Source organism: Rhamphochromis sp. 'chilingali' (genome assembly GCF_963969265.1).
Source record: "Rhamphochromis sp. 'chilingali' genome assembly, chromosome: 5".
Taxonomy (NCBI): domain Eukaryota; kingdom Metazoa; phylum Chordata; class Actinopteri; order Cichliformes; family Cichlidae; genus Rhamphochromis; species Rhamphochromis sp. 'chilingali'.
Genome location: NC_137932.1, coordinates 17,108,911 through 17,132,536, shown reverse-complemented (window position 1 = coordinate 17,132,536; position 23,626 = coordinate 17,108,911). Strand labels below are relative to the sequence as shown.

At 40.2% G+C, this 23,626-nt stretch overlaps 1 protein-coding gene across 2 annotated transcripts; it reads left to right on the top strand.

The window, feature by feature from the left end:
* Positions 1-6,869, top strand: srsf5b (serine and arginine rich splicing factor 5b). 2 transcript variants are annotated; one of them, XM_080883882.1, is made up of 9 exons: positions 73-158; positions 237-301; positions 375-521; positions 2,155-2,225; positions 2,310-2,423; positions 2,779-2,851; positions 4,184-4,257; positions 4,348-4,455; positions 5,491-6,869. In XM_080883882.1, exons 3-9 carry the CDS (start codon positions 396-398, stop codon positions 5,804-5,806), a joined length of 882 nt encoding a protein of 293 aa, XP_080740008.1. In that variant the 5' UTR covers positions 73-158; positions 237-301; positions 375-395; the 3' UTR covers positions 5,807-6,869. The 2 variants fall into 2 exon arrangements, with proteins under 2 accessions (XP_080740007.1, XP_080740008.1); XM_080883881.1 differs by lacking the exon at positions 237-301 and having other exon boundaries at positions 1-158.
* Positions 6,870-23,626: the final 16,757 nt, after the last annotated feature.

Genomic DNA, 23,626 nt, shown 5'->3' with positions numbered 1-23,626 from the left:
TCTGCAGTGTCAGGCTGCGTCACTGGTCACGCGGGATGTACCCCACTCCCTCCTCCCAAACTCCCGGAGACAGCTGAGGTTCCATTTTGTTTTATTCTGGAGTTGAGGCTCACTGCCGCCAGTCAGTAAAATCAACTGCTGCTGCAGTCCTCTTAAAGGTACGTGTACATCGACTGGAATTTATTATATCTACATTACAGACGGGTGTCATTACTTGATATTATCTGGGTATTTAGTTATCTTTGGACCGACGGTTGACAGGCTATCGTTGCGAAAGCGGGCCACAGGCTGAGGCACATAAGTAGGTCATTTGTATTCCTCTGAAGCTGTGTTAGCTAAATCCTTAAAAACTAACGCAAGTGTTCTGCTTGTAGCTAATTAAACGTGACCAAATCATGAGCGGATGTCGTATTTTCATCGGCCGGCTGAGCCCCTCGGCCAGAGAGAAGGATGTGGAGAGGTTTTTCAAAGGATACGGCCGCATCCGAGATATCGACCTGAAGAGAGGATTCGGCTTTGTGGTGAGTCACCGAGCGAAAGTAGGTCAGGATGGCTGAAAGGTATTTAAATGTACTCTGAGCGCCATGCACGGGTCTGCTGTTAAATTTAGACTCCATACTTTATTTTACAGACCTGACGTGGTGTTTTGAAGCAGGCTGCCGCAGGGAATCCTCATGGTTTCGTTTTTACGGCCTACTTCTTGTTTAGCGACATACCCACCAGTAAATCAGGGCCAAGTCGAGACTCGTTCATATACTTGGAGCGTTTTCTGCATACCAGAGTCATAAAGAAAGCAATTCAAAATATATGTGTTTTTTTTTTTTAAATCGGAAATTTCATAATAAAAAATCCTAAATTTAGAGGTGGAACAAAGCTCGACTTTAAGCGGTTTTGTATATATTTCAAGGTGACCATTGAAATAAAGGTATTTTGCATAATGCTTCTAAATACCTACCCAAATAAGGACCTGGGAGCGTTACAAGATGGCTGCCGAGTGTCGAGACTTGGATCTGGAAAGATTTTGTTTTTTCCTGCATCGATAATGTTATGGCATCCCCTAAAGAGGATTTGGCCTTCCCCCAATGAAAAATCACCAACCTTGTAATGACGTTATGATTTTAATAGTTTATTCTACTTATTAAATGGCCTGGGCTAAATGATTTCTCCGAGATTTTGCTCCATATCGACATTGACAGCATCACAGTTGCTGCAGATTTGCTGGGTGATCATGATGAAAACATCCCAAAGGTCCTGTATTGGATTGATGTCTGCTGGATTGAGGAGTACAGTCATGGTCTCATTGTCAGGTTAAAAGAGCTGTTTTAGATGGTTTGAGCTTTTTGACATGCAGCATCATCCTGTTGCAAGCAGCCATCCAAAGATGGGCACACTCTAGTCATGTAAGGATGGACATTTAACGCTAGAACCACCAGGAGGTGTCATTCTTGAAGTAGTGTTATAAATTTTAATCAAATTTTAACTAAGATTTGACAACACGTGCTTGAATGTAAGATGAATTTTCAGGGGTTTTAAGCAGATTTCTAAAATTTTGTCGATTATTTCATTACAAGTTAAAATCCACATTAGAATAAACCGAACATGGCACATATCTATCACAAAATCTACATCTGTCAGTGGGATCTCTTTTTATTGAAATAATAAACACTTTCGTTAAAGAAATCTGCATATATGGAAGGAAAATCCATAGATTTGATTAGACAAAGTAATACCTACTGAAAAATCCTGGCATTAGCCATTACTTCTAAGCTAATAGTTTCCCCTGTTTTCATGTCCTTGAACACAATTTGGTCTCATTTGCTCTGATTTGTGTCCACTTATGCAACATTAATATTTCCCTCTCTAGAAGGACAGAAAAGTCCACATTGCAACACTTGGAAGGGTTGAATTGAATCACTTTACCGCTCAGACCAGAGACCGATTTTGAGTCATACGTGTGATGAATTTTTCCACTTTTCTAAAAGAGTGATGTATCTTTTAAATGTTATTCGTTACCATTCTTTTGGTATTAAAAGCTATTTGATTAGTCATTAAATGTTTCAGTAAAGTATTTAAAAACAGGACACATTATTGGTGATGAAAAGGATAAACATTAAGAACTGTGGATGTAAAAGGTGTTGTGTGCTTGGTCTGCAGGAGTTTGACGACCCCAGAGATGCAGAAGATGCTGTTTACGAGCTTGATGGCAAAGAGCTGTGCAATGAAAGGTAATGAATTTCCTTTAGGAAACGAGTCCCTTTATTCACATTTGTTGCCATAATAAAATATATTTTTAATGCTTGATACATCAGGGTGACCATTGAGCATGCTCGCGTGCGTCTGCGCGGTGGCCGCGGACGCGGTGGCGGCGGCGGAGGGGGGCGTTTCTCTGATCGCTACGGCCGCGGCTCCCAGAACAGCCGGAGGTAACAGCTCCCCTTTTTAAGATGAAATGCAAGTTCCCTTTAATTCCATTCAAAAAAAGAAGAATGGATGCACACAAAACCTCAGCAAGCACGCTCTGTAAACAGCTTCTGTTATTTGGTGAAAGGTCAGTCGTCAGATTATTGTGGCAGTTTAATGGCCTGCAGGCTGGAAATGTTCATAGCCACGATTAACATGCAGCACAAGTCTTGTCTTCGCTGATCTGGAAAGCTCTTTAACATGAGTTAGCCTTGTAATGACAGTTTGCTGATGAGAGCTCTTAGACTCTGGGTAAAGTCTGTATCAGCCCTACGCTGTTATTGCTCAATTGCTTCTTTTATATCTTTCCATTTCCAGTCGTAACCCTCCTCCAATGCGCACCGAGAACCGCCTGATTGTGGAGAACTTGTCCTCTCGAGTCAGCTGGCAGGTTAGTATTGGCTCAAGCGTCTTTTAAAAACCAGAACAAAAGCAAAAAAACAAACATGACAAGCCTTTGAAAGCTGCAACAGAACACAAATGTTATCACCTCCAACAGTCTATCTCCAAAAATACACATTAAAGTTTTAGAATTGCTGCTAAAAACAGACTATGTTACTGAAATCAAAACAGTTCGAACAGTTTTACCTTGTTATACATCAGTCAGCCCAAGTTATTCTTTTTCAGAATAATTGCTCTGATTAATCTGCATATCATGCAGTTCATTAGTGATGCAAAGAGCAGCAGAAGCAGCAACAAAACACTTAATTTGTTCCTGTTTTCACATTTTAACCAATTCTTCACCCCTTTATTTGCCAGTCATATGGAAGAGCTCGCTTATGGTGGAGTTAACCCCTTCTGGGTCCTTCTGTCTGGGTTGAGCCTGTGGTGTCAGCCAGTCTGTCCTACTCCTAGTTGATGCCTGCTGGTCATGTGAGCGCTCGCTCCACACTAGAGGCGCTGGCGGCCCCCTTCGCTCGCTCGCAACGCCTGATGTGTGGTTGAGGGCGAGAGAGAGGAAACAGAGGGTTGGCAGAGAGAAAGCAGAGGAGAGAGCGAGAGTCGATGGTGGTGGCGTATTGATCGATGGTTCGTTAATTTGAGGGGCTTCGATCGATATCCCCCCCTCCCTTCCCCCCTCTGGTGTTCCCGCACGTCGTGAGCGAGAGAGTGTGAATTCCTGCCAGGTGCCCGTGGATATAATCTGCTGTTTTCCCGGTTATGGTGGGCTCGGAGAGCCTGCGGCCCACCCCAAAGGGTTTCGCTCTCAGGTAGTAGTTTCCTCTCTTCCACCCTGTTCACTCTCTTTACTGAGGTGGGGTGCCGAGGCAGGGATGATCCCGGCGCGGAGCCCTGTGTCCTCCTTCCCAAGGAAAATGGGGCTCTGAGTGCCAAATGCTGCCCAGGCTGCGCCTCTGCAGTTCTTGCAGATGGTGTTCATCTCTCTGTAGTTTTAACGAGCGGTGTGTCCAAGGACCTCAAAGCTGCTGCAAGTAATCCGCCAATCACAATTGGCTTAGACCTTAATTAGCAATTATGAAACCTTCTTTCCCCCCCCCCCCCCCCCCCCCCCTCCCCCTCTTCTATTTTTGTAATTTTCTATATTGTTGAAACACTTGCAAGCTGAACAGACTGTGAGGTTCTTGGACTCATTCTCCTTATCTGCAGTAGTCTGTGTAGTCCTCTCAGAGAATCTAACCATCTCTCTTCAGTCCTGTTTGTGTCTCAGCCTGTGCTTGTGTTCTGAGGCGCTCCGTAATTTGACCAAAGTTTGCATGTGTAGGACCTGAAAGATTTCATGAGGCAAGCTGGAGAGGTGACTTTCGCAGACGCACATCGTCCCAAGCTCAACGAAGGGTGAGACTATTAACCGGTGCCCAGTGTCTGTTTATAATAAAAAAAGGAAAGTGAGTTTTTGACTTAACAGTGTGTCTTATTTGTTTTCAGGGTGGTTGAGTTTGCTTCTCACAGTGACCTGAAAAATGCACTTGACAAACTCTCTGGAAAGGAAATTAATGGCAGAAAAATCAAGCTCATCGAAGCTGCCAAGAAGAGGTGTGTTTGTGGAAAGCCGTTCACTTCAAATTACGCCAGAATTTATGAAAGATGTCTTTTTTTTTGGCTGATGAACTCACTTTTTCCCTGTTTTTCTTTTATTTCTAAAGTAAATGGCCTGTATTTTATATAGCGCCTTACTAGTCCCTAAGGACCCCAAAGCATATCCAGTCATCCACCCATTCACACACACATTCACACACTGGTGATGGCAAGCTACATTGTAGCCACAGCCACCCTGGGGCGCACTGACAGAGGCGAGGCTGCCGGACACTGGCGCCACCGGGCCCTCTGACCACCACCAGTAGGCAACAGGTGAAGTGTCTTGCCCAAGGACACAACGACCGAGACTGTCCAAGCCGGGGCTCGAACCGGCAACCTTCCGATTACAAGGCGAACTCCTAACTCTTGAGCCACGATCGCCCCATAAAGTGTGCTTCAAACTGAATTCACCCAGTTGTAACAAATCAGTGCTGCTTTCAAGGAACTGCATATGCTTTTTATGAAGAAAAACAGCTTATGTTGAAAGTCAAACATGTTTGAGTTTTGATAGTAATTAAGGAGACATTAGGTTAACCATTCAGTGCACCTGAACTAAATGTTAAACCCTCGCTTTCAAATTGTGCCATGTACAGGCTGGTGGAATGTAATACTGTACTAGTTTCTGATTACTGTGTTATGAAGGCAATTCTCAGTAACATCTGTAAAAATGGTTCCCTTGAGACGGATTTAATTAGTTTGGGTTTCACTTTGAGCGCACCGCATAGACTCTTACTATTATTAACTATTATCTGTTATTAACAGATTAGTTTTCTTTTTTCATGAAACTGAAAATGCTCATTTAAATAAAAGCTAATAATCAAATTTTTTATGAATATTGATATGAAGCTGGTGTTATATATATATATATATATATATATATATATATATATATATATATATATATATATATATATATATATATATATATATATATATATATATATATATATATATATATATATACATATTTATTTTTTTTTCCCCCTCTTTCAGGTCGAGAAGTCGCTCACGGTCTGAGAGCTCCTCTCGTTCGCGGTCCCGTTCCCGTGGCCGCTCTGCATCACGCTCCCCAAGACGCTCCCGCAGCCCTGCCAAAGCCCACAACCGTTCCCGCTCCCGCAGCGGCTCGCCTGCCGGCGGCGCATCCTCCCCAACCTCCAAATCTAAGGAGCCCGCCAAGCGCTCCTCCAAGATGAGCAAATCAGCGACCCCGCCCTCCCCCGCGCCTGCCCAGAGAGCCTCCGCCTCCCGATCCCGCTCGCGTTCACGCTCCCGCTCTCGTTCTCCTTCTACTGACAGCCAGCGCTAAAGGCTGAGTGTAAGTTATCGGGAGTCAACAGAAGCCACGGCTTGTTTCATCAGTAGAATCAGCTCGGAGGATTTGGCACACTGGAGCTCCTGTAAACTCTCTTTTGAAAGAGTTTTCCCGGAGCAAGGTTTGCTTTTTCCTGTCTGGACATTTCAAGTCACTGTTACTTGATTTTCCCACATTTACAGGTGTTCTCTGAATCCAGAACATTCTCGAACAGAACTTCTGTGGACAGCGATGCTGTTTGTCCTCTTCCTCACTAGTCAAGAAAGCCCGGACGTGTATCTGTTAACACCCTGTGGCTCAATTTCAGGTGCGGACATGCACCACCTTTGTTTCTTCTAGCAAAACGCTGTGTGAGCCAGCATCTGCATCAGTTAAATGAATCTCTCCACTATAATAAACTCTGAACAGGGATTTGAATTTCTGTTCAACTCTAGGATGCTTTTGATACGTCACCACTTAATCCTTTTGTGATACCTTTTGCTGGTCAGTGGCAGAATTTGAGATCATATTTCCTGTGCTTATTGCTCATGTTTTCTGAACCCCACAGCTGCTGCTGTATAACTTCTGATGGTTGCATGTGCTTTTGTTTCATCAGAATATAATACCTTTGTTTTGTTTTGTTTTTTTACCTATTTGTGCTTAATACTCTTAATGTAACTTTGGCAGCTCTCTATCAAGAACAATTGTGTATAATTAAGCACAGCATCAGTTAAACAGCTGTACAGAAAAATTAATTTAATAAATCCCACTTTTTTTTTTCTTTTTTTTTTTTGCGGTGGCTTTATTATTTTAAGAGTCAAAAACTCAAGGATCAGTGGTTTTGCTTACAGAATGCAGTTTTCATTAGTGTTGTACTTGTTTTTATTTGGGATTTTGTGTACAGATTGCAGACTTTCGTTTTAAATGTAATTCCAGTGGCCCTTGTTGGTACTATGAGAGTTTGGGTGGGGGGTAGATTTTTGTACATGAGGATTTTATTTTCAGTGAAAATTATAATGGGTGTTTGTATGGTGTAGAAAGACAATAGACTTAACTAATAAAAGAATTTTCATTAAAACTGGATCGTCGTCATTAGTAACTTAAGTTATAAAGCACCAATACATTTACAAGTTTCAGATTGCAGTATGCTATAATAACTCTACAGTAGGACATTTTTCCGTTTGTATAGTCAGCTTTAAGATTTACTTGTCTGAGAATTCACATCATTGATTGATGTTATACAGTAGACTCTTTCAGCTCCTCCCCAGTAGCTGCAGGCTGGTAATTCTCTGTGGGTTAGAGGCAGGCTCATTACAAACCAAGCTCTGGCACAAAAGTTTCTAGTAGTTAGACATGAAATGTTAAGGTCTGGTTATTCGTCTGCGTAGACAAAACATGATCACACGGTTATTCTTTGATTGTTCTTTTTTTTGTGTTTGTGTGAATGGAAAAATAAGAACAAACAGCAAACTGTTTTCTCAGTATCTGATTGGTAGTTTGAGATTTTTACAGACATTTTGACATGTTCAAGCAGGAAAAGCTGGCCCTGCGACAGCCTGGCGACCTGTCCAGGGTGTACCCCCGCCTCTCGCCCTATGACAGCTGGGATAGGCTCCAGCGCCCCCCGCTACCCTGAAAAGGATAAGCGGAAGCGAATGGATGGATGGAAGCAGAAAAAGCTGGAAGATTCAGTTTTCAAGAGTTCATGCTGCCTGACAGAAAAATTGTAAATGAGTTTGTAGCTTCATAAGTCATCCAGTGGCTTAGATAAGTGTCACTGAATTTTAAAACGCATGCATCGAAAAGATATACAGCCAACTATTTTAAAAGCTGATCAATCTTTTAGTCGTTTATCAAAGAAACTCCAATCCAACGAAAAATGAAGCTGTGATTTTTCACAGTTTTTATTGGTTCTAATTTTTGTCCTCTCTGTTTGATGGAGTCTTAAGGCCATGTTAAGAAAAAAAAATATTGGTGATCATTCTGAGAATAATGTAAAGAGAGGCTGCTGGTGACATTTTACAGAGCCACCATAGAGAGCATCCTAACGTACGGCATAACAACATGGTATGCAGGGTGCTCAGCTGCGGACAGGAAAGTACTGCAGAGGGTCATCAACACAGCCCAGAAGATCACTGGCTGCTCTGCCCAGCCTGGAGGTCACTGCAAACTCTCGGTACCTCAGCAGAGCTGGCAATATCATCAAGGACCACTCTCACCCCAGCAATCAACTGTTTGAACTATTACCGTCAGGCCGACGGTACAGGTCACATAAAACCAGGACAAACAGATTCAGGGATAGCTTCTTTCCCAGAGCTATCACCGTAGTAAATAAGCACAAAAACAATTGAACATGCTTAGCTATACCATACCGTCACTGCCATTATATCATGCTGCTATTCATACTGTCATTATATTAATGCTGCTATCCTGTATATATTGTACTTACTATTGTTTGAGTACTTGAGATTGTTTTATTGTACTTTTTATATTTTACATTTATATTTATTATTGAATCTTTAGCCAAGGGAGTGGCACTCCAATTTTGTTGTACTCTGTACAATGACAATAAAGGCTATTCTATTCTATTCTAAAAGATTTATTTTGAGAAGAAAGTCAAAATATGGAGATACCATTGCTGTTTCAAGACAAACTGCCACGGCTGCTACGCCCTTTACAAATTGCCTTGTGTAGGTGAGTTGGTGAAACAAATTGATCAGCCAACTGATCAGATGCAGCTTTGTGCACATCCTTTAAACATCCTTATCACCACGCTGTGTTCCCAGGAAGGAAGAGGTTTCCACAATCATTGTTGCAAAGTGGAAGCATGTAGGAACCACAGCAAGTGCCATTTCAGAGGTGTGAACCAGTGCATTTGTTCATGTAGTGTTCAAGCTTCCTTAACACACCCCAGGATGCCACAACTGTAGGTACTATAGAGCAATTATGGTCTTCAGCCTGGAGTTGATGTTGCCAGATGATACCCAACCTTCACTGACTATTTTGACTCTCCTGATGGCAGGTCAGCAGTGGTGGCCAAATCACTACAAACAACCTCGAGGCTTCTAGCCCAGCCCCCCTCCTCCATATACCAGGGCCAACAATAGGCTCACTCAGCTGCTTCCCCAATCCTGTGAACAGCTGTCTACTGCTCATTCCCTGAAACAATACAGTGTTTTCTGGGGACTCTCTTTTGCCATTCTTTCTCTCTGCACTTGGTATTTTATGCTCTTGAAATGTCTCGAGGTCGTATCTTGAGATTTTAGGCCCAGTTGAGCAGATGACCTCCTTACCCTGCTCTGATTAGATATCCATGTCAGGCCTCAACGTTGCCTGGGTAACAGGTGGGATATTCAGAATCAGAATCAGAATACTTTATTCATCCCGAGGGATGAATAAAGGTCTACTCCCATCTGCCACCTTGGAGGATATTGAGCTTAGGTCTTCTTAGGTCTTCTTGCAGTAGATGCAGAGCTTAGGTCTTCTTGCAGTAGATGGTTGTTCCCTTGCCCAAATGAACTGTAATTATCATACTTTAGGCTTGTTTAGTGGTTTTGGCCTTTTCCTGGCCTGCTCCAATCTCTGCAGCCTCTCTAAGCACCTTGTCATTTCACCTGTGTGTGCTGTGTGTCCTGTTTGATCAGGACACACAGCCTTTAGTGTTTGTTCAGTGTTTGGATCCACGAGTTCCTGCCATTTAAGTTCCTTGTAATTAGTTATTTGTGTTAAATAAAGCTGTTGTTAAGTTCAGTCTATCCTGAGAGTCCTGCATTTGGGTCCTAACCTGCCTGCTACACACAACGCTGCATGGAACAATACATTTGAACTATTACCCCTTTGTGAAAATACAATGTTATACTGTTAATAGACGTAAAAGGCCTTTGTCAACATGTAAACTCTGAAATCTGTTGTCATGGTGAGCACCATCCCCTCCAACAGCTGAAACACCATGTAGACTGCCTATCACTTCCTGGGGGAAAACAATCTTCAATACGGTGGAGCCCCGCATGATAGTCTGGCAGCCTGTTTCCATAGAAATGGTCCTCCGTTCCCTGAGGGCAGATAGAGTAATTCACATGTGTAAAAAAAAAAAAAAAAAAAAAAAAAAAAAAAAAATATATATATATATATATATATATATATATATATATATATATATATATATATATATATATATATATATATATATATATATACAGAAAGGCTCATATGACCACTAACAATATCCATCAGTGACTGAATAAAATCACTTACGCATGGCTGAGTCTGGAGATCCCAGAGAACAGATATCCAAAGGAGAAGCCCATGAAAGGCATGGGAGCGCCAATGGCCAAGAGTGAAGGAGACAGCACAGCCATGGCGATGTCTCCATTTTCGATGCATGTTAAGATAAAGATCACCACTAAAAAAAATCTCCATTATAGTGAGGTGACTGTTGTTGTGATTTGGTGCTATATCAATAAAATTTAATTGAATTGATGACTACCTGAGAACAACAAGACAAATCACTGTTTAGCTTTTATTCTTGTTTTATATCGTTAACAATTAATTATGTTGTTCTATATTTTAATTATTCAGTAAGAAGTATACAGTAAGAAGTACAGAGGTTATATAGAACATTGTTATTCCAAAAAACACTTTTGGCCCAACACTTACTGAATTTGTTTTGACCTGGTTCCTCAAGTTCCCATATGATGTAGAGTGAAGCCATGTTAATGACAACGTGTGCAACCATTGGAGATGTGAGCAGGACAGACGGAACAATTGACGGAAAAAGTGTGGACTTTATACCGGTTTTTAAATTGTGTTGATAGGCCACGTAAAACCAGAGTTATGATAAAAAAAATGCAATGTTTGTTTTTTTTCCCCTGAATACTATCATTTATATTTACTGCGGGAAGAAATGGTAAAAACAGCATTTTATAAGGAAAGCGCTTGAAAGCACTCGCCCCCTGTGAGCAAGGACAAAACCAAAAACAACCCCATCCTTTCCTATTGGTGGAAAAATGTACCATGTCGACCAATCAAAAGATTGCAAATGCTGTAATTTGATTATTTTCATAAACCATGTAACTTGGATGGATTCGATGCTGGCGTGACCACAGTGAGTGCACACGTCTAATGTTGCTCACAGTGGTCCAAGGGACTGCTCAGGGAGTTTGTGTGTTTGCTCAGACACACAAAATTCTAAAAATTAGAAGGAACATTGCTCACCAGCCACTTTATTAGGTAAACCTGTTCAACTGCTCATTAATTCAATTCAATTTTATTTTATTTATACAGCACTAAATCACAACAGTTACCTCAAGTCGCTTACAGAGAAGCAAGTACTTTGGCAACAGCGGGAAGGAAAAACTCCCTTTTAACAGGAAGAATCCTCTAGCAGAACCAGGCTCAGGGAGGGGCGGGGCCATCTGCCAGGAGTGGTTGAGGTGAGAGAAGGTAGATAGGACATAACACATTCTGTTGAAGAGAGTCAGAGATTAAGTATGATTCAGTGCAGTGAGGTCTATTAACACAAAATGAGTTTGAAAGGTGATTGAAGAAGAAATACTCAGTGCATCATGGGAATCCCCCAGTGGCATTTTAAGCCTGAAAGCAGAGATAGACAAACTCTATCTGAATCCAAACTGGAAGCTGGTTCCGTGGAAGATGGGCCTGAAAACTGAAGGTTCTGCCTCCCAATCTACTTTTGAATACTCTAGCAACAACAAGTAAGGTAGTGAAGTGCTCTAATAGGGTGATATAGTATTATAAGGTCATTAAGATAGCATGGGGCCTGATTATTCAAGCAGGATTTTGAATTCAATTTTGGATTTAACAGGGAGCCAGTGAAGGAATCCAAGAGAGAAAGGAGAAATATGCTCTCTCTTTCTAGTCCTTATCAGTACTGTTGCTGCAGGATTTTGGATTAACTGAGGGGTTTTCAGGGAGTTTTTAGGAGATCCTGATAATAATGAATTACGGTAGTCCAGCCTAGAAGTAATAAATGCATGAACTAGTTTTTTAGCGTCACTTTGAGTGCAGAATTATTAGGCAAATGAGTATTTTGTCCACATCAACCTCTTCATGCATGTTGTCTTACTCCAAGCTGTATAGGCTTGAAAGCCTACTACCAATTAAGCATATTAGGTGTTGTGCATCTCTGTAATGAGAAAGGGTGTGGTCTAATGACATCAACACCCTATATCAGGTGTGCATAATTATTAGGCAACGTCCTTTCCTTTGGCAAAATGGGTCAAAAGAAGGACTTGACAGGCTCAGAAAAGTCAAAAATAGTGAGATATCTTGCAGAGGGATGCAGCAGTCTCAAAATTGCAAAGCTTCTGAAGCGTGATCATCGAACAATCAAGCGTTTCATTCAAAATAGTCAACAGGGTCGCAAGAAGCGTGTGGAAAATCCAAGGCGCAAAATAACTGCCCATGAACTGAGAAAAGTCAAGCGTGCAGCTGCCAAGATGCCACTTGCCACCAGTTTGCTCATATTTCAGAGCAGCAACATCACTGGAGTGCCCAAAAGCACAAGGTGTGCAATACTCAGAGACATGGCCAAGGTAAGAAAGGCTGAAAGACGACCACCACTGAACAAGACACACAAGCTGAAACGTCAAGACTGGGCCAAGAAATATCTCAAGACTGATTTTTCTAAGGTTTTATGGACTGATGAAATGAGAGTGAGTCTTGATGGGCCACATGGATGGGCCCGTGGCTGGATTGGTAAAGGGCAGAGAGCTCTAGTCCGACTCAGACGCCAGCAAGGTGGAGGTGGAGTACTGGTTTGGGCTGGTATCATCAAAGATGAGCTTGTGGGGCCTTTTCGGGTTGAGGATGGAGTCAAGCTCAACTCCCAGTCCTACTGCCAGTTTCTGGAAGACACCTTCTTCAAGCAGTGGTACAGGAAGAAGTCTGCATCCTTCAAGAAAAACATGATTTTCATGCAGGACAATGCTCCATCACACGCGTCCAAGTACTCCACAGCGTGGCTGGCAAGAAAGGGTATAAAAGAAGAAAAACTAATGACATGGCCTCCTTGTTCACCTGATCTGAACCCCATTGAGAACCTGTGGTCCATCATCAAATGTGAGATTTACAAGGAGGGAAAACAGTACACCTCTCTGAACAGTGTCTGGGAGGCTGTGGTTGCTGCTGCACGCAATGTTGATGGTGAACAGATCAAAACACTGACAGAATCCATGGATGGCAGGCTTTTGAGTGTCCTTGCAAAGAAAGGTGGCTATATTGGTCGCTGATTTGTTTTTGTTTTGTTTTTGAATGTCAGAAATGTATATTTGTGAATGTGGAGATGTTATATTGGTTTTACTGGTAAAAATAAATAATTGAAATGGGTATATATTTGTTTTTTGTTAAGTTGCCTAATAATTATGCACAGTAATAGTCACCTGCACACACAATATCCCCCTAAAATAGCTAAAACTAAAAACAAACTAAAAACTACTTCCAAAAACATTCAGCTTTGATATTAATGAGTTTTTTGGGTTCATTGAGAACATGGTTGTTGTTCAATAATAAAATTATTCCTCAAAAATACAACTTGCCTAATAATTCTGCACTCCCTGCATTTGTTTAATATGTGCATTGAAGAACATATCCTGGTCAAAAATGGCTCCAAGATTCCTCACAGTGTTACTGGAGGCTAAGGTAATGCCATCCAGAGTAAGAATCTGGGTTAGATACAATATTTCTAAGATTTTCAGGGCCGAATACAATGACGTCAGTTTTATCTGAATTTAGAAGCAGAAAGTTAGCGGCCATCCAGGTCTTTATGTCTTTAAGACATTCCTGCAGTTTAACTAATTGGTGTGTGTTATCTGGCTTCATGGATAGACACAGTTGGGTGTCCTCTGCATAGCAGTGAAAATGTATGCTATGTCTTCTGATGATACTGCCTAGGGGAAGCATGTATAATGTAAACAGAATTGGTCCTAGCACTGAACCCTGTGGAACTCCATAATTGACCTGAGTGTGTGAAGAGGACTCTCCATTTACATGTACAAATTGGAGTCTATTAGATAGATATGATACAAACCACTGCAGCGCAGTACCTGTAATACCTGCATGTTCTAATCGCTCTAATAGGATATTATGGTCGACAGTATCGAATGCTGCACTAAGGTCTAGCAGGACAAGCACAGAGATGAGTCCACTGTCACAGGCCATAAGAAGATCATTTGTAACCTTCACTAAAGCTGTTTCTGTGCTGTGATGAGCTCTGAAACCTGACTGAAACTCTTCAAATAAACCATTTCTCTGCAGATGATCTGTTAGCTGTTTGACAACTACTCTTTCAAGGATTTTTGATATGAAAGGAAGGTTGGAGACTGGCTTATAATTAGCTAAGACTGCTACTACTGCCAGCTTGAAGGCCTGTGGTGCATAGTTGATTAATAGAGATAGGTTGATCATATTTAAGATTGAAGCATTAATTGATGGCAGGACTTCTTTGAGCAGTCTTTTGGGAATGGAGTCTAAAAGATGGTTTGGAGGAAATCATTACTAAAGTTAACTCAGAAAGATCAATTGGAGAAAAAGACTTTAAATGAATATTCTTGTGTTCTTATTTTCTTTAATCAGTGATGAGTAGTAAGATGTTCTAACTTTGCGGAGGGCTTTCTTAAACATCACCAAACTATTTCTTTAGGCTACATGATGATCTTCTAAATTTGTGACACGCCATTTTCTCCCCAGCTTACAAATTATCTGCTTTAAGCTACATGTTTGAGAATTAGAACATGTAATCAATTATTGTAAATTTAAATGTTATTAGCAAATGATCACACAAGAGAGGCTTTTCAGGAAACACTGTTAAATGTTCAATTTCTGTGCCATATGTTAAAACAAGAGCTAGAGTGTAAATAAAGTGGTGGGTGGGTTCTTTTACATTACTTTTACATTATTTTACATTAGATTAATACAAATGTGAAATAAGTAAAAGCAACTGAGTGAGGGAAAGCAACTGAATGCATTTAGGCATGAGGGGCTTACAGAGAAAAGGAAAAAACTATCCAGCAAGCGGCAGCTCTTTAGGGGAAAATGCCTTGTTGATGACAGATGTCAGAGGAGAATGGCCAGACTGCTTTGATCTGATAAGAAGGCAACAGTAACTACAGTAACAGTAATCGTTTGTTACAAGAGGGTATGCAGAAGAGCCTCTCTGAACATTCAGCAAATTAACCTCCTAAGACCTGAACTCATCCATTTTTTTTTACCTGGTTTTTGTTTCTAAGAAAAATGAGAGCCACATATGAGGATATTCGTTTTAAATTTCTATAAAACAGAGGCAGTATAATGTCCTTGTAAGTGGATATCAGGCCCTTGTAGAGCAAAATTTAGTATTTTGGTCTAGACAACCCAAAATGTGATGTCCACATATGTGGACGCCAAGTCCTAGGAGGTTAAAACGTGAAGCAGATTGCTTACAGCTGCAGAAAAGTAGGAAAACATTGCCTGTTTGATGAGTCTCAATTTCTGCAGACATATTTGGATGGTAGTGTAAGAATTTAGCGTAAACAACATGAAATCATGGATCCATGTTGTTGATGCAACTGTTGCAATTTGGTGCTATATAAATAAAACTGAGTTCAACTCAGTTCAATTCAACTCAATTCATCCTGCCTTGTATCAGTTGTTCAGGCTGGTGGTGTAATGGTGTGAGGGATATTTGCTTAGAACACCCTTTAGCACCATATGAGCAGGTCACAAATGTCACAGCCAAGCTGAGAACCCTGTTCATCCCTTTATGGTCGCAGTGTGCCCATTTTCTGATAGTTTCCTCTAGCAAAATAATGCACCATGTTAGAAAGCCTAAATAATTTCAAACTGGTTTCTCGAACTTGTTATACTCAAATGACCTCCACAGTCACCAGATCTCGATTGAATAGAGCACCTTTGGGCTCTTATGGAGCAGAAGATTTAGAGTTGACAAATCAGTGGAAACTATGTGATGCTATCATGTCAATATGGACCAGAAGCTCTAAGAAATGTTTCCAGCACCTTGTTGGTTCTGTGCCAAAAAGGGTTAACGTTGTCGTGAAGACACAAAGGACTCTGACCTGGTACTACTAGGTGTACCTAATCCAGTGCCCAGTAATTGTATACTCCCGTCCTTATTGTGTATTCATGTGAAAAAAGGACTTCTAACTGGGAACATTCACTTTAACGCTAAGTTCCTGACATCGTACACAAAAACATGGCAGATATTTCCCCCACGATGACGAACATTTAATTGATGTTGCAACACAGATGTATTGCATCTTTTTTTAATTTCTATGGCTGATCAGGTAATAACCTTGACACTGGAAATATCGGACAATAGTAAGAATGGACAGAAAGTGCAATTCATTTCAGCATTTAATAAATAAGTTTCGTCGCCTGTCAGAGATTTACAGTTAACAAACAGTCAGGTGAATAAACAACACTGAGACACTTAAGATTGACAACGTGCGGCACGGGTGAAAAGCTCAGAGCAAATCACACCGAACTGCAGTATTCGTTTATTTTTATAGGTTACATCGTCAATATGCAAATATAATCACATTTCCTGTTACGCAGGTCCTGATGCTGTCTGTGTGTGTAAGCTGTGTGTGTGTGTCACAAAGTATGTGTGTTGCAAGTCAATTTCTAAGAATAATATAATGCAAGTCAACTTCTGCGGATATGTATTTCTGTACTGGTCTCTTGTCAGTGTCACAGGGTCAGCTTCCTGTTTCAACAGAAAACTGTCTGGTGAAATATGTATAACATAACTTTTGAAGCATAAGCAAATAAAACAATAAAAACTCCCTAACATCGCCAAAAGTAGGAAAGGTGTTTTTTCGGTCCTGAAATCCATGCACTATTGCTTGACAATGAGGTCAAAAAGAAAACTGATTGAGTCAGCAGCACAGAAAGCATTAGTGCAGGTTGCCAGGAATTTTCTTGGCATTTATAGAGCATATAACAATAGTGAACTCGTGGATAATGTGCTGAAAGCATATCTGCTAATGGGTGCCAGAATGTCACTAAAGATTAACTTTTTTCATTCTTATCTCAACTTTTTTTTCCATCAAATTTGGGCATTTTCAGTGATGAACATCAGGATATAAAAGTGACAGGCAATGGATATTAGGGAAAATTTAATCTGAACATGATGACTGATTGCTCTTAGTTCTTACTTGAGTTAGTGTAAAAAAAAAAGAAAAAAAAAGATGCAGAGCTGATCTGAATTTCCAGTAGCAAACAAAGGATATTTTTGTAGACCGGTGAATTTGGACAGACATATCAAGTCAATCAGTTATGTTAGAAAAACATATCAGTGTGTTATTTTAAACATTGACCAATTAACTGCATAACTTTGTGTATGCACCTGAGGTTCATGTCCACCTGTAGACCCAGACCAGATTAACCACAGCTGTTATATCACTGAACTGGAACACCTGTGACACAAAATCACACTAACCTCTTACAGGGTGCTACAAATACCAGTAAGAATGTCTAATAGTAATACAAATTCCAGTCTGGTGTCAGCTATGGAAACTTAATGTATTGAAATAAAGTACAGTGACATAAATGAGAGTTCATGGGAGGTATAATAAATGGGCGTGGAAAAAAATTACATTAACCAAGTAACTGAGCTCATCTCTGTCCAAATTTTGTAGGAGGCACAAATCATAACAAAATATCCATAAATCCATAAATAAATATAATACATAAATAAAAAGTGCATTATTTAACTGGTTACTGTATAATCTTTTTAAAATTTTGCATAAATACCAACCTTAGCTATGAAAAAGGCTGTAAGAGGCATGATGACATACTGAGCCACAACTGCAATAGCCAGTCCTTTAAGTTTCATCATGTAATGCTGGAAACTGGGGAAAGTACACAATTATTAAAATATATATACACTCTAGTGCACCTCCAAAATTTAGAAAATTGGAGGTCTTTTTTTTTAAAGTAAACTTTCATGTGTTCTATATTCATGACCACAGGTTATGACCATAGCTCGTGAAAATGAGAAATCCAGTTTCACCAGTTATTAAAACATTTAATACATCTTATGTCAGTGTATTCATTTTTACGTCCTCCCTGTCTCGTCATGTTCATTAGGTTAAGCCGTGTCTCCCTTCTGTGTGCAACTTCCTCTTTTCCCTCCCTGTGTACATAGCTGTGTCGAAAATTCATGGGCTGCATCCTCCTGAGGCTGCATTTGTAGGCCGATTACATCACAGCGACGCGCCGAAGGCTGTCCAAATTCGTAGACTCCTCCGAATACAGCCGGCAAATGCGTCCTCCTTTTCCCCGAATTTGAAGGATGGGTCGGGTGTGTCCTTCGTGGGCCTACCATATCCCAGAATTCATAGCGTGGCCCAGCCAAACTCCAGTTTCCGGCAATGGCGGCCGCTACTAAGTTTTAAAATTACTCTTATTAATCTTTCTGGGTCACAAAATTAACTTTTAACATATTTTCAGGCGAGAATGTGGGTGTGTAAACTTCAAACATCTGCTCGGTTTATCAAGGTGTCGCATATTTGCAAAAGTGCTTCGACGTTTTCGGAGACGTCTGTTACCCACCAGCTCGATAGCTAGCCGAGAGCTCGAGGGTCACTAGAGCCGCAGAGAACGGCACAACTCCCGGCACATCATTTTCAGATCACCGCGGACTTTCGCTACTCAGGTTAAATGTAATATATAAATCACCTAGACAACCTAAAAATGTTATTGTTGGGCTTTTTTCAGTGTTTTATTTGTTCGTGAGTAAATCAGTTTGGCTGAGATTAAAGTTATTAGATTAGATTAGATTAGATTAGATTAGATTAGATTAGATTAGATTAGATTAAATAAAACTTTATTAATCCCCCGGGCAAGTTCCTCCTTGGGCTTCACACAGCTGAATAAACGTCAAACAGAAAACTGATTAAATGGAAGTGTGAGATGGTTGAGAATTTACTCCAATGTTCTGTTATATTTTAGATAGCAAGGAGCAGACGGCCGAGTTTATTAAACTCCACCGAGACAGTGGGGACGCTAATCAGAAGGCTAGACCGTCCAATTTCCCCAGCTGTTTACTTCCGGTCTACCTCCTGAGGACCTGGCCCACGTAGACCGCGAAGGCCAGGTCCTCATGTGTCCCATGAAATGAAGCAGGCAGCTCAGAGCGACCCAGAGCAAATCAAAGTTGGCATTCAGCGGTGAGTGAGAGGAAGGACGCTAGCCGGTCGTCATGGCAAAGCTACAAGAGCGTCTCTCAGCATGGGCCCGAAAAAAGTTCTGTCAGCCGAGGAAGGAGACGATATTAAGAAGTCGCTGGAGTTTATGACAGAGGAGATTTCTACTGTCAAACTGCAGCAGAAAGCCATCCTGGACCTGGTCGAGGAAGTTAAGGCTCTCCGCATCCAGAACGCCGAGAAGGATCGGCGGCTGGCGTACCTGGAGAACAGAGTGGCGGATTTGGAGCAGTACACCCGGATGAACGATGTTATCATCACGGGGCTTCGCATCAAACCCCGGTCATACGCCCGGGCGGTCGCCACTGACAATGTAGGAGGGCCAGGAGAGGAAGATGTCAACTCCACGGAGCATCAAGTGGTTACCTTTCTACGGTCCAAAGGTGTGGAAGTGGATTATAACAACATTGAGGCTTGCCACCCTCTACCCCGAAAAAATGAAAGTGACAAACCAGCCATCATTGTGAGATTTGCAAACAGAAAACAGAAAACAGCACTGTTAAAACAAGGAAAGAAACTGAAAGGATCCGATGTCTTCATGAACGAACATCTGATAAAAAGAAATGCGGACATTGCCAGGAAAGCACGTTACTTGAAGAAACAGGGAAAAATTCAAAATACATGGACCACCAACTGCAAAGTATTCATTAAACTCAATGGAACACCAGAACAAGCCAAAGTGTTGGTCATCAGAAATATGGAAGAGCTGGACAAATACTGAGGTCAACTTACTCTGGAGGTATGAATACACATGTGACGTGACACACAACACAACACATGGCACAGTCCAAAAGAACTTCATCTGCATCCGGCAACAATATCAACATAACTCATTGGAATTCTCTTTATGATAATCTGGAACTGAGAACATTTCGATACACAGACCATAATGTTCTAGACTTAGAAAAGGATATAGACCCGGAAAATAATTTCTTCTACAACATCAGCTGTAACTGCTGCTACTTCACTGATGAACAGTTTAAGCACACCATCAACACGGAAAATAAATTATCAATAATCCATTTTAATAGCAGAAGTCTGTATGCCAACTTCAACAATATAAAGGAATATCTAAATGAGTTGACAAATCCATTTGGAATTATTGCCATTTCTGAAACATGGATCAATGCGGAGAAAGGAATGGACTTTGGACTGGAGGGATATGAAGTGAATTTTGTAAATAGAAGGAACAAGAGTGGAGGGGGAGTAGCTGTGTATGTGGATAAAAACCTAAACTACAAGGTGGTAGAAAGTATGACAACTGTAATTGATAATTTACTAGAATGTATAACAATTGAAATTTATAAGGAAAAAGAAAAAAATGTAATAATTAGCTGTATATATAGAACACCTGGCTCTAGTATTCAAGTATTTAATGACTTCATAGAGGAAATATTCTCTAAAACAAATCAAAAAGTTATGTTTATCTGTGGTGATTTTAATATTGACCTGTTGAATCCAAAAAAGCATAAAATGAGCGACGAATTCCTAAACACTATGTACAGTTTGAGTTTACATCCTAAAATAACCAGGCCTAGCAGAATTACACCACATTGTGCCACCTTACTTGACAATATTTTCACTAACAATATGGAAAACAACATTGTGAGCGGATTATTAATTAATGACATCAGTGATCACCTACCAGTTTTTGCAGTTTATGACACTAATTATAAGAAAAATCAGCATGAAGAACAACTGAGATACAGACGTGTAAGGACGGAAGAAACGATGACTGCATTTAAGAACGATCTATTAAATCAGGACTGGGACAATGTGTACAAAGAAGCTGATATTGATATTGCATATGGCATATTTTTAAGAATATTCATGGAGTTGTACGATAAAAACTGTCCAACAATAAAATACAACAGAAAGCACAAATATTCAGATAGACCATGGCTCACTAAGGGTTTACAAAATGCATGTAAAAAGAAAAATACACTCTATAGGGAATACCTAAAACAAAGAACAAAAGAAGCTGAAAATAAATATAAAAAATACAAAAAATAAGTTGACCAATATTATACGTGTATGTAGAAAGGAGTATTATAGTAAAATATTGAACAACAATAAACATAATATGAAAGGAATATGGGATGTTTTAAACGGTATCATTAAAAATAATTCTGGACAACAAAGTTATCCACAATACTTTATCGATAATGGCAATATTATGGAAAACACTGCTGATAAGGTCAACAGCTTTAATCATTATTTTGTAAATATTGGACCAAAACTGGCAGAACAAATTCCTGAGTCACTGCCATCAGTAGACTGTAGTGAAAACCTGATTGATAGGAACCCTAACTCAATGTTCCTCACATCAGTGGAGGAAAAAGAAATAATTGACATTGTACACATGTGTAAATATAAAACATCTACTGATTGTAATGATATTGACATGAAAATCGTCAAGAAGGTCATTGAAGGAATTGTAGGACCTCTAACATATATTTGCAACTTATCATTTCAGACGGGAAAAGTGCCAAACAAAATGAAAATAGCTAAAGTTGTGCCGCTGTATAAAACCGGGGATAGACGCCACTTCACAAATTACAGGCCTGTTTCTTTACTACCACAATTCTCCAAAATCCTAGAAAACCTGTTTAATAAACGATTAGACAAATTCTTAGATAAATATAAATTACTCTCTGACAGTCAATATGGATTCAGATCAAAAAGATCAACATCTCTGGCATTAATCGAATCAATTGAGGAGATTACGAATGCTATAGATCAGAAACAGTATGCAGCTGGAGTATTTCTGGATCTCAAGAAAGCATTCGACACAATCAATCATGACATATTAATTAATTCCCTTAGAAATGCACAAGTGCAGATTCATGTAGATGGTGTGGAAATTGAAAGAGTACTTGAACATAAGTTTCTTGGTGTGATTATAGATGATAAATTAAACTGGAAGTCTCATATAAATCATATACATAACAAAATTTCAAGAAGTGTCTCAATCTTGAGTAAAGTAAAACACATTCTGGACCACAAATCACTCCACATTCTCTATTGTTCCCTGATTGCACCGTATTTGAATTACTGTGCAGAGGTTTGGGGCAATACTTACAAATGTTCGCTATCATCAATCTTTATATTACAAAAAAGGGCCATAAGGATAATCCATAAAACTGGTTACAGAGATCATACAAATCCACTATTCTTAAAATCAAAAATTCTAAAATTCACAGATCTGGTTCATTTTCTCACAGCACAAATTATATATAAAGCAATAAATAACCTGCTTCCTGACAATATTCTAAAAATGTTTTCTAAAAGGGAACGGGGATACAATTTGAGGGGGGAATTAAATTTAAAACATCCTCGTATCCGTACAACATTAAAAAGTTTTTGCATCTCTGTGTGTGGAGTGAAGCTGTGGAACAGACTAAGTAAAGATATGAAGCAATGTCCAAGCATGGCGCAGTTTAAAAAGCGGTTTAAGGATATGGTTTTTACAGGGTACAGGGAAAAGGTAGAGATTTGATAGGGTGTTCTTGTCTAATATTTTCATGTGTGTGCGCATGCACGGGTTTGTTGGTATGGATATATATATATAATTGTAGGCTGTGTATCCTTGAGGTGTTAATGGGGTTATTGAAAATGTGTATATGTGCGTATGTGTGTATATACGTATGTATGGATAGATAGAAACATATATGTGTATATATTTAAAAAAATAAATAAATAAATAAAAAATAAAAAATTACACATAACATATAATGTAATTGCAAGGAGGTATTTCTGTAGTCTATTGATACTAGATAGTGGAAAAGGGGTGGGATTAAATAAGCTTATGCTTCTTCCTGCTCCTTTTTGAACATGGACGTTATTTGGAGTTGTGGTTGCTCGTTTTCCTTTTGTTTGCTTTGTTCATTTGTCTCTTTTAATTCTATTTTTTTTAATACTTTTTCAACATGTTCAAAATAAAGATTCAATCAATCAATCAATCAATCAATTTGGACACAGCTACCGTGTGTGCGACAGTGGCTCAGGGGGTTGGGAAGCGCATCTGTAACCGGAAGGCCGCCGGTTCGATCTCTGTCCTGGTCGTTGTGTCCTTGGGCAAGACACGTTACCCTACAGCCTACTGATGTTGGCCAGAGGGGCCGATGGCGCGATATGGCAGCCTCGCCTCTGTCAGTCTTCCCCAGGGCAGCTGTGGCTATAACTGTAGCTTGCCTCCACCAGTGAGTGAATGAATAGTGGAATTGTAAAGTGCTTTGGGTGCCTTGAAAAGCGCTATATAAATGCAATCTGTTATTATTATTATTATTCTTTGTGCTTGTTGTCGGTTAGTCTGTCTGTCATGCCCCTGCTCTCTGTCTCCTCTTCCAGGTATTCAGGTTTCTTGTTTTCAGTTCAGGCTCTGTCCTGGTCGTTGTGTCCTTGGGCAAGACACTTTACCCTACCGCCTACTGATGTTGGCCAGAGGGGCCGATGGCGCGATATGGCAGCCTCGCTTCTGTCAGTCTGCCCCAGGGCAGCTGTGGCTACAACTGTGGTTTGCCTCCACCAGTGTGTGAATGTGAGAGTGAATGAATAGTGGAATTGTAAAGCGCTTTGGGTGCCTTGAAAAGCGCTATATAAATGCAATCCA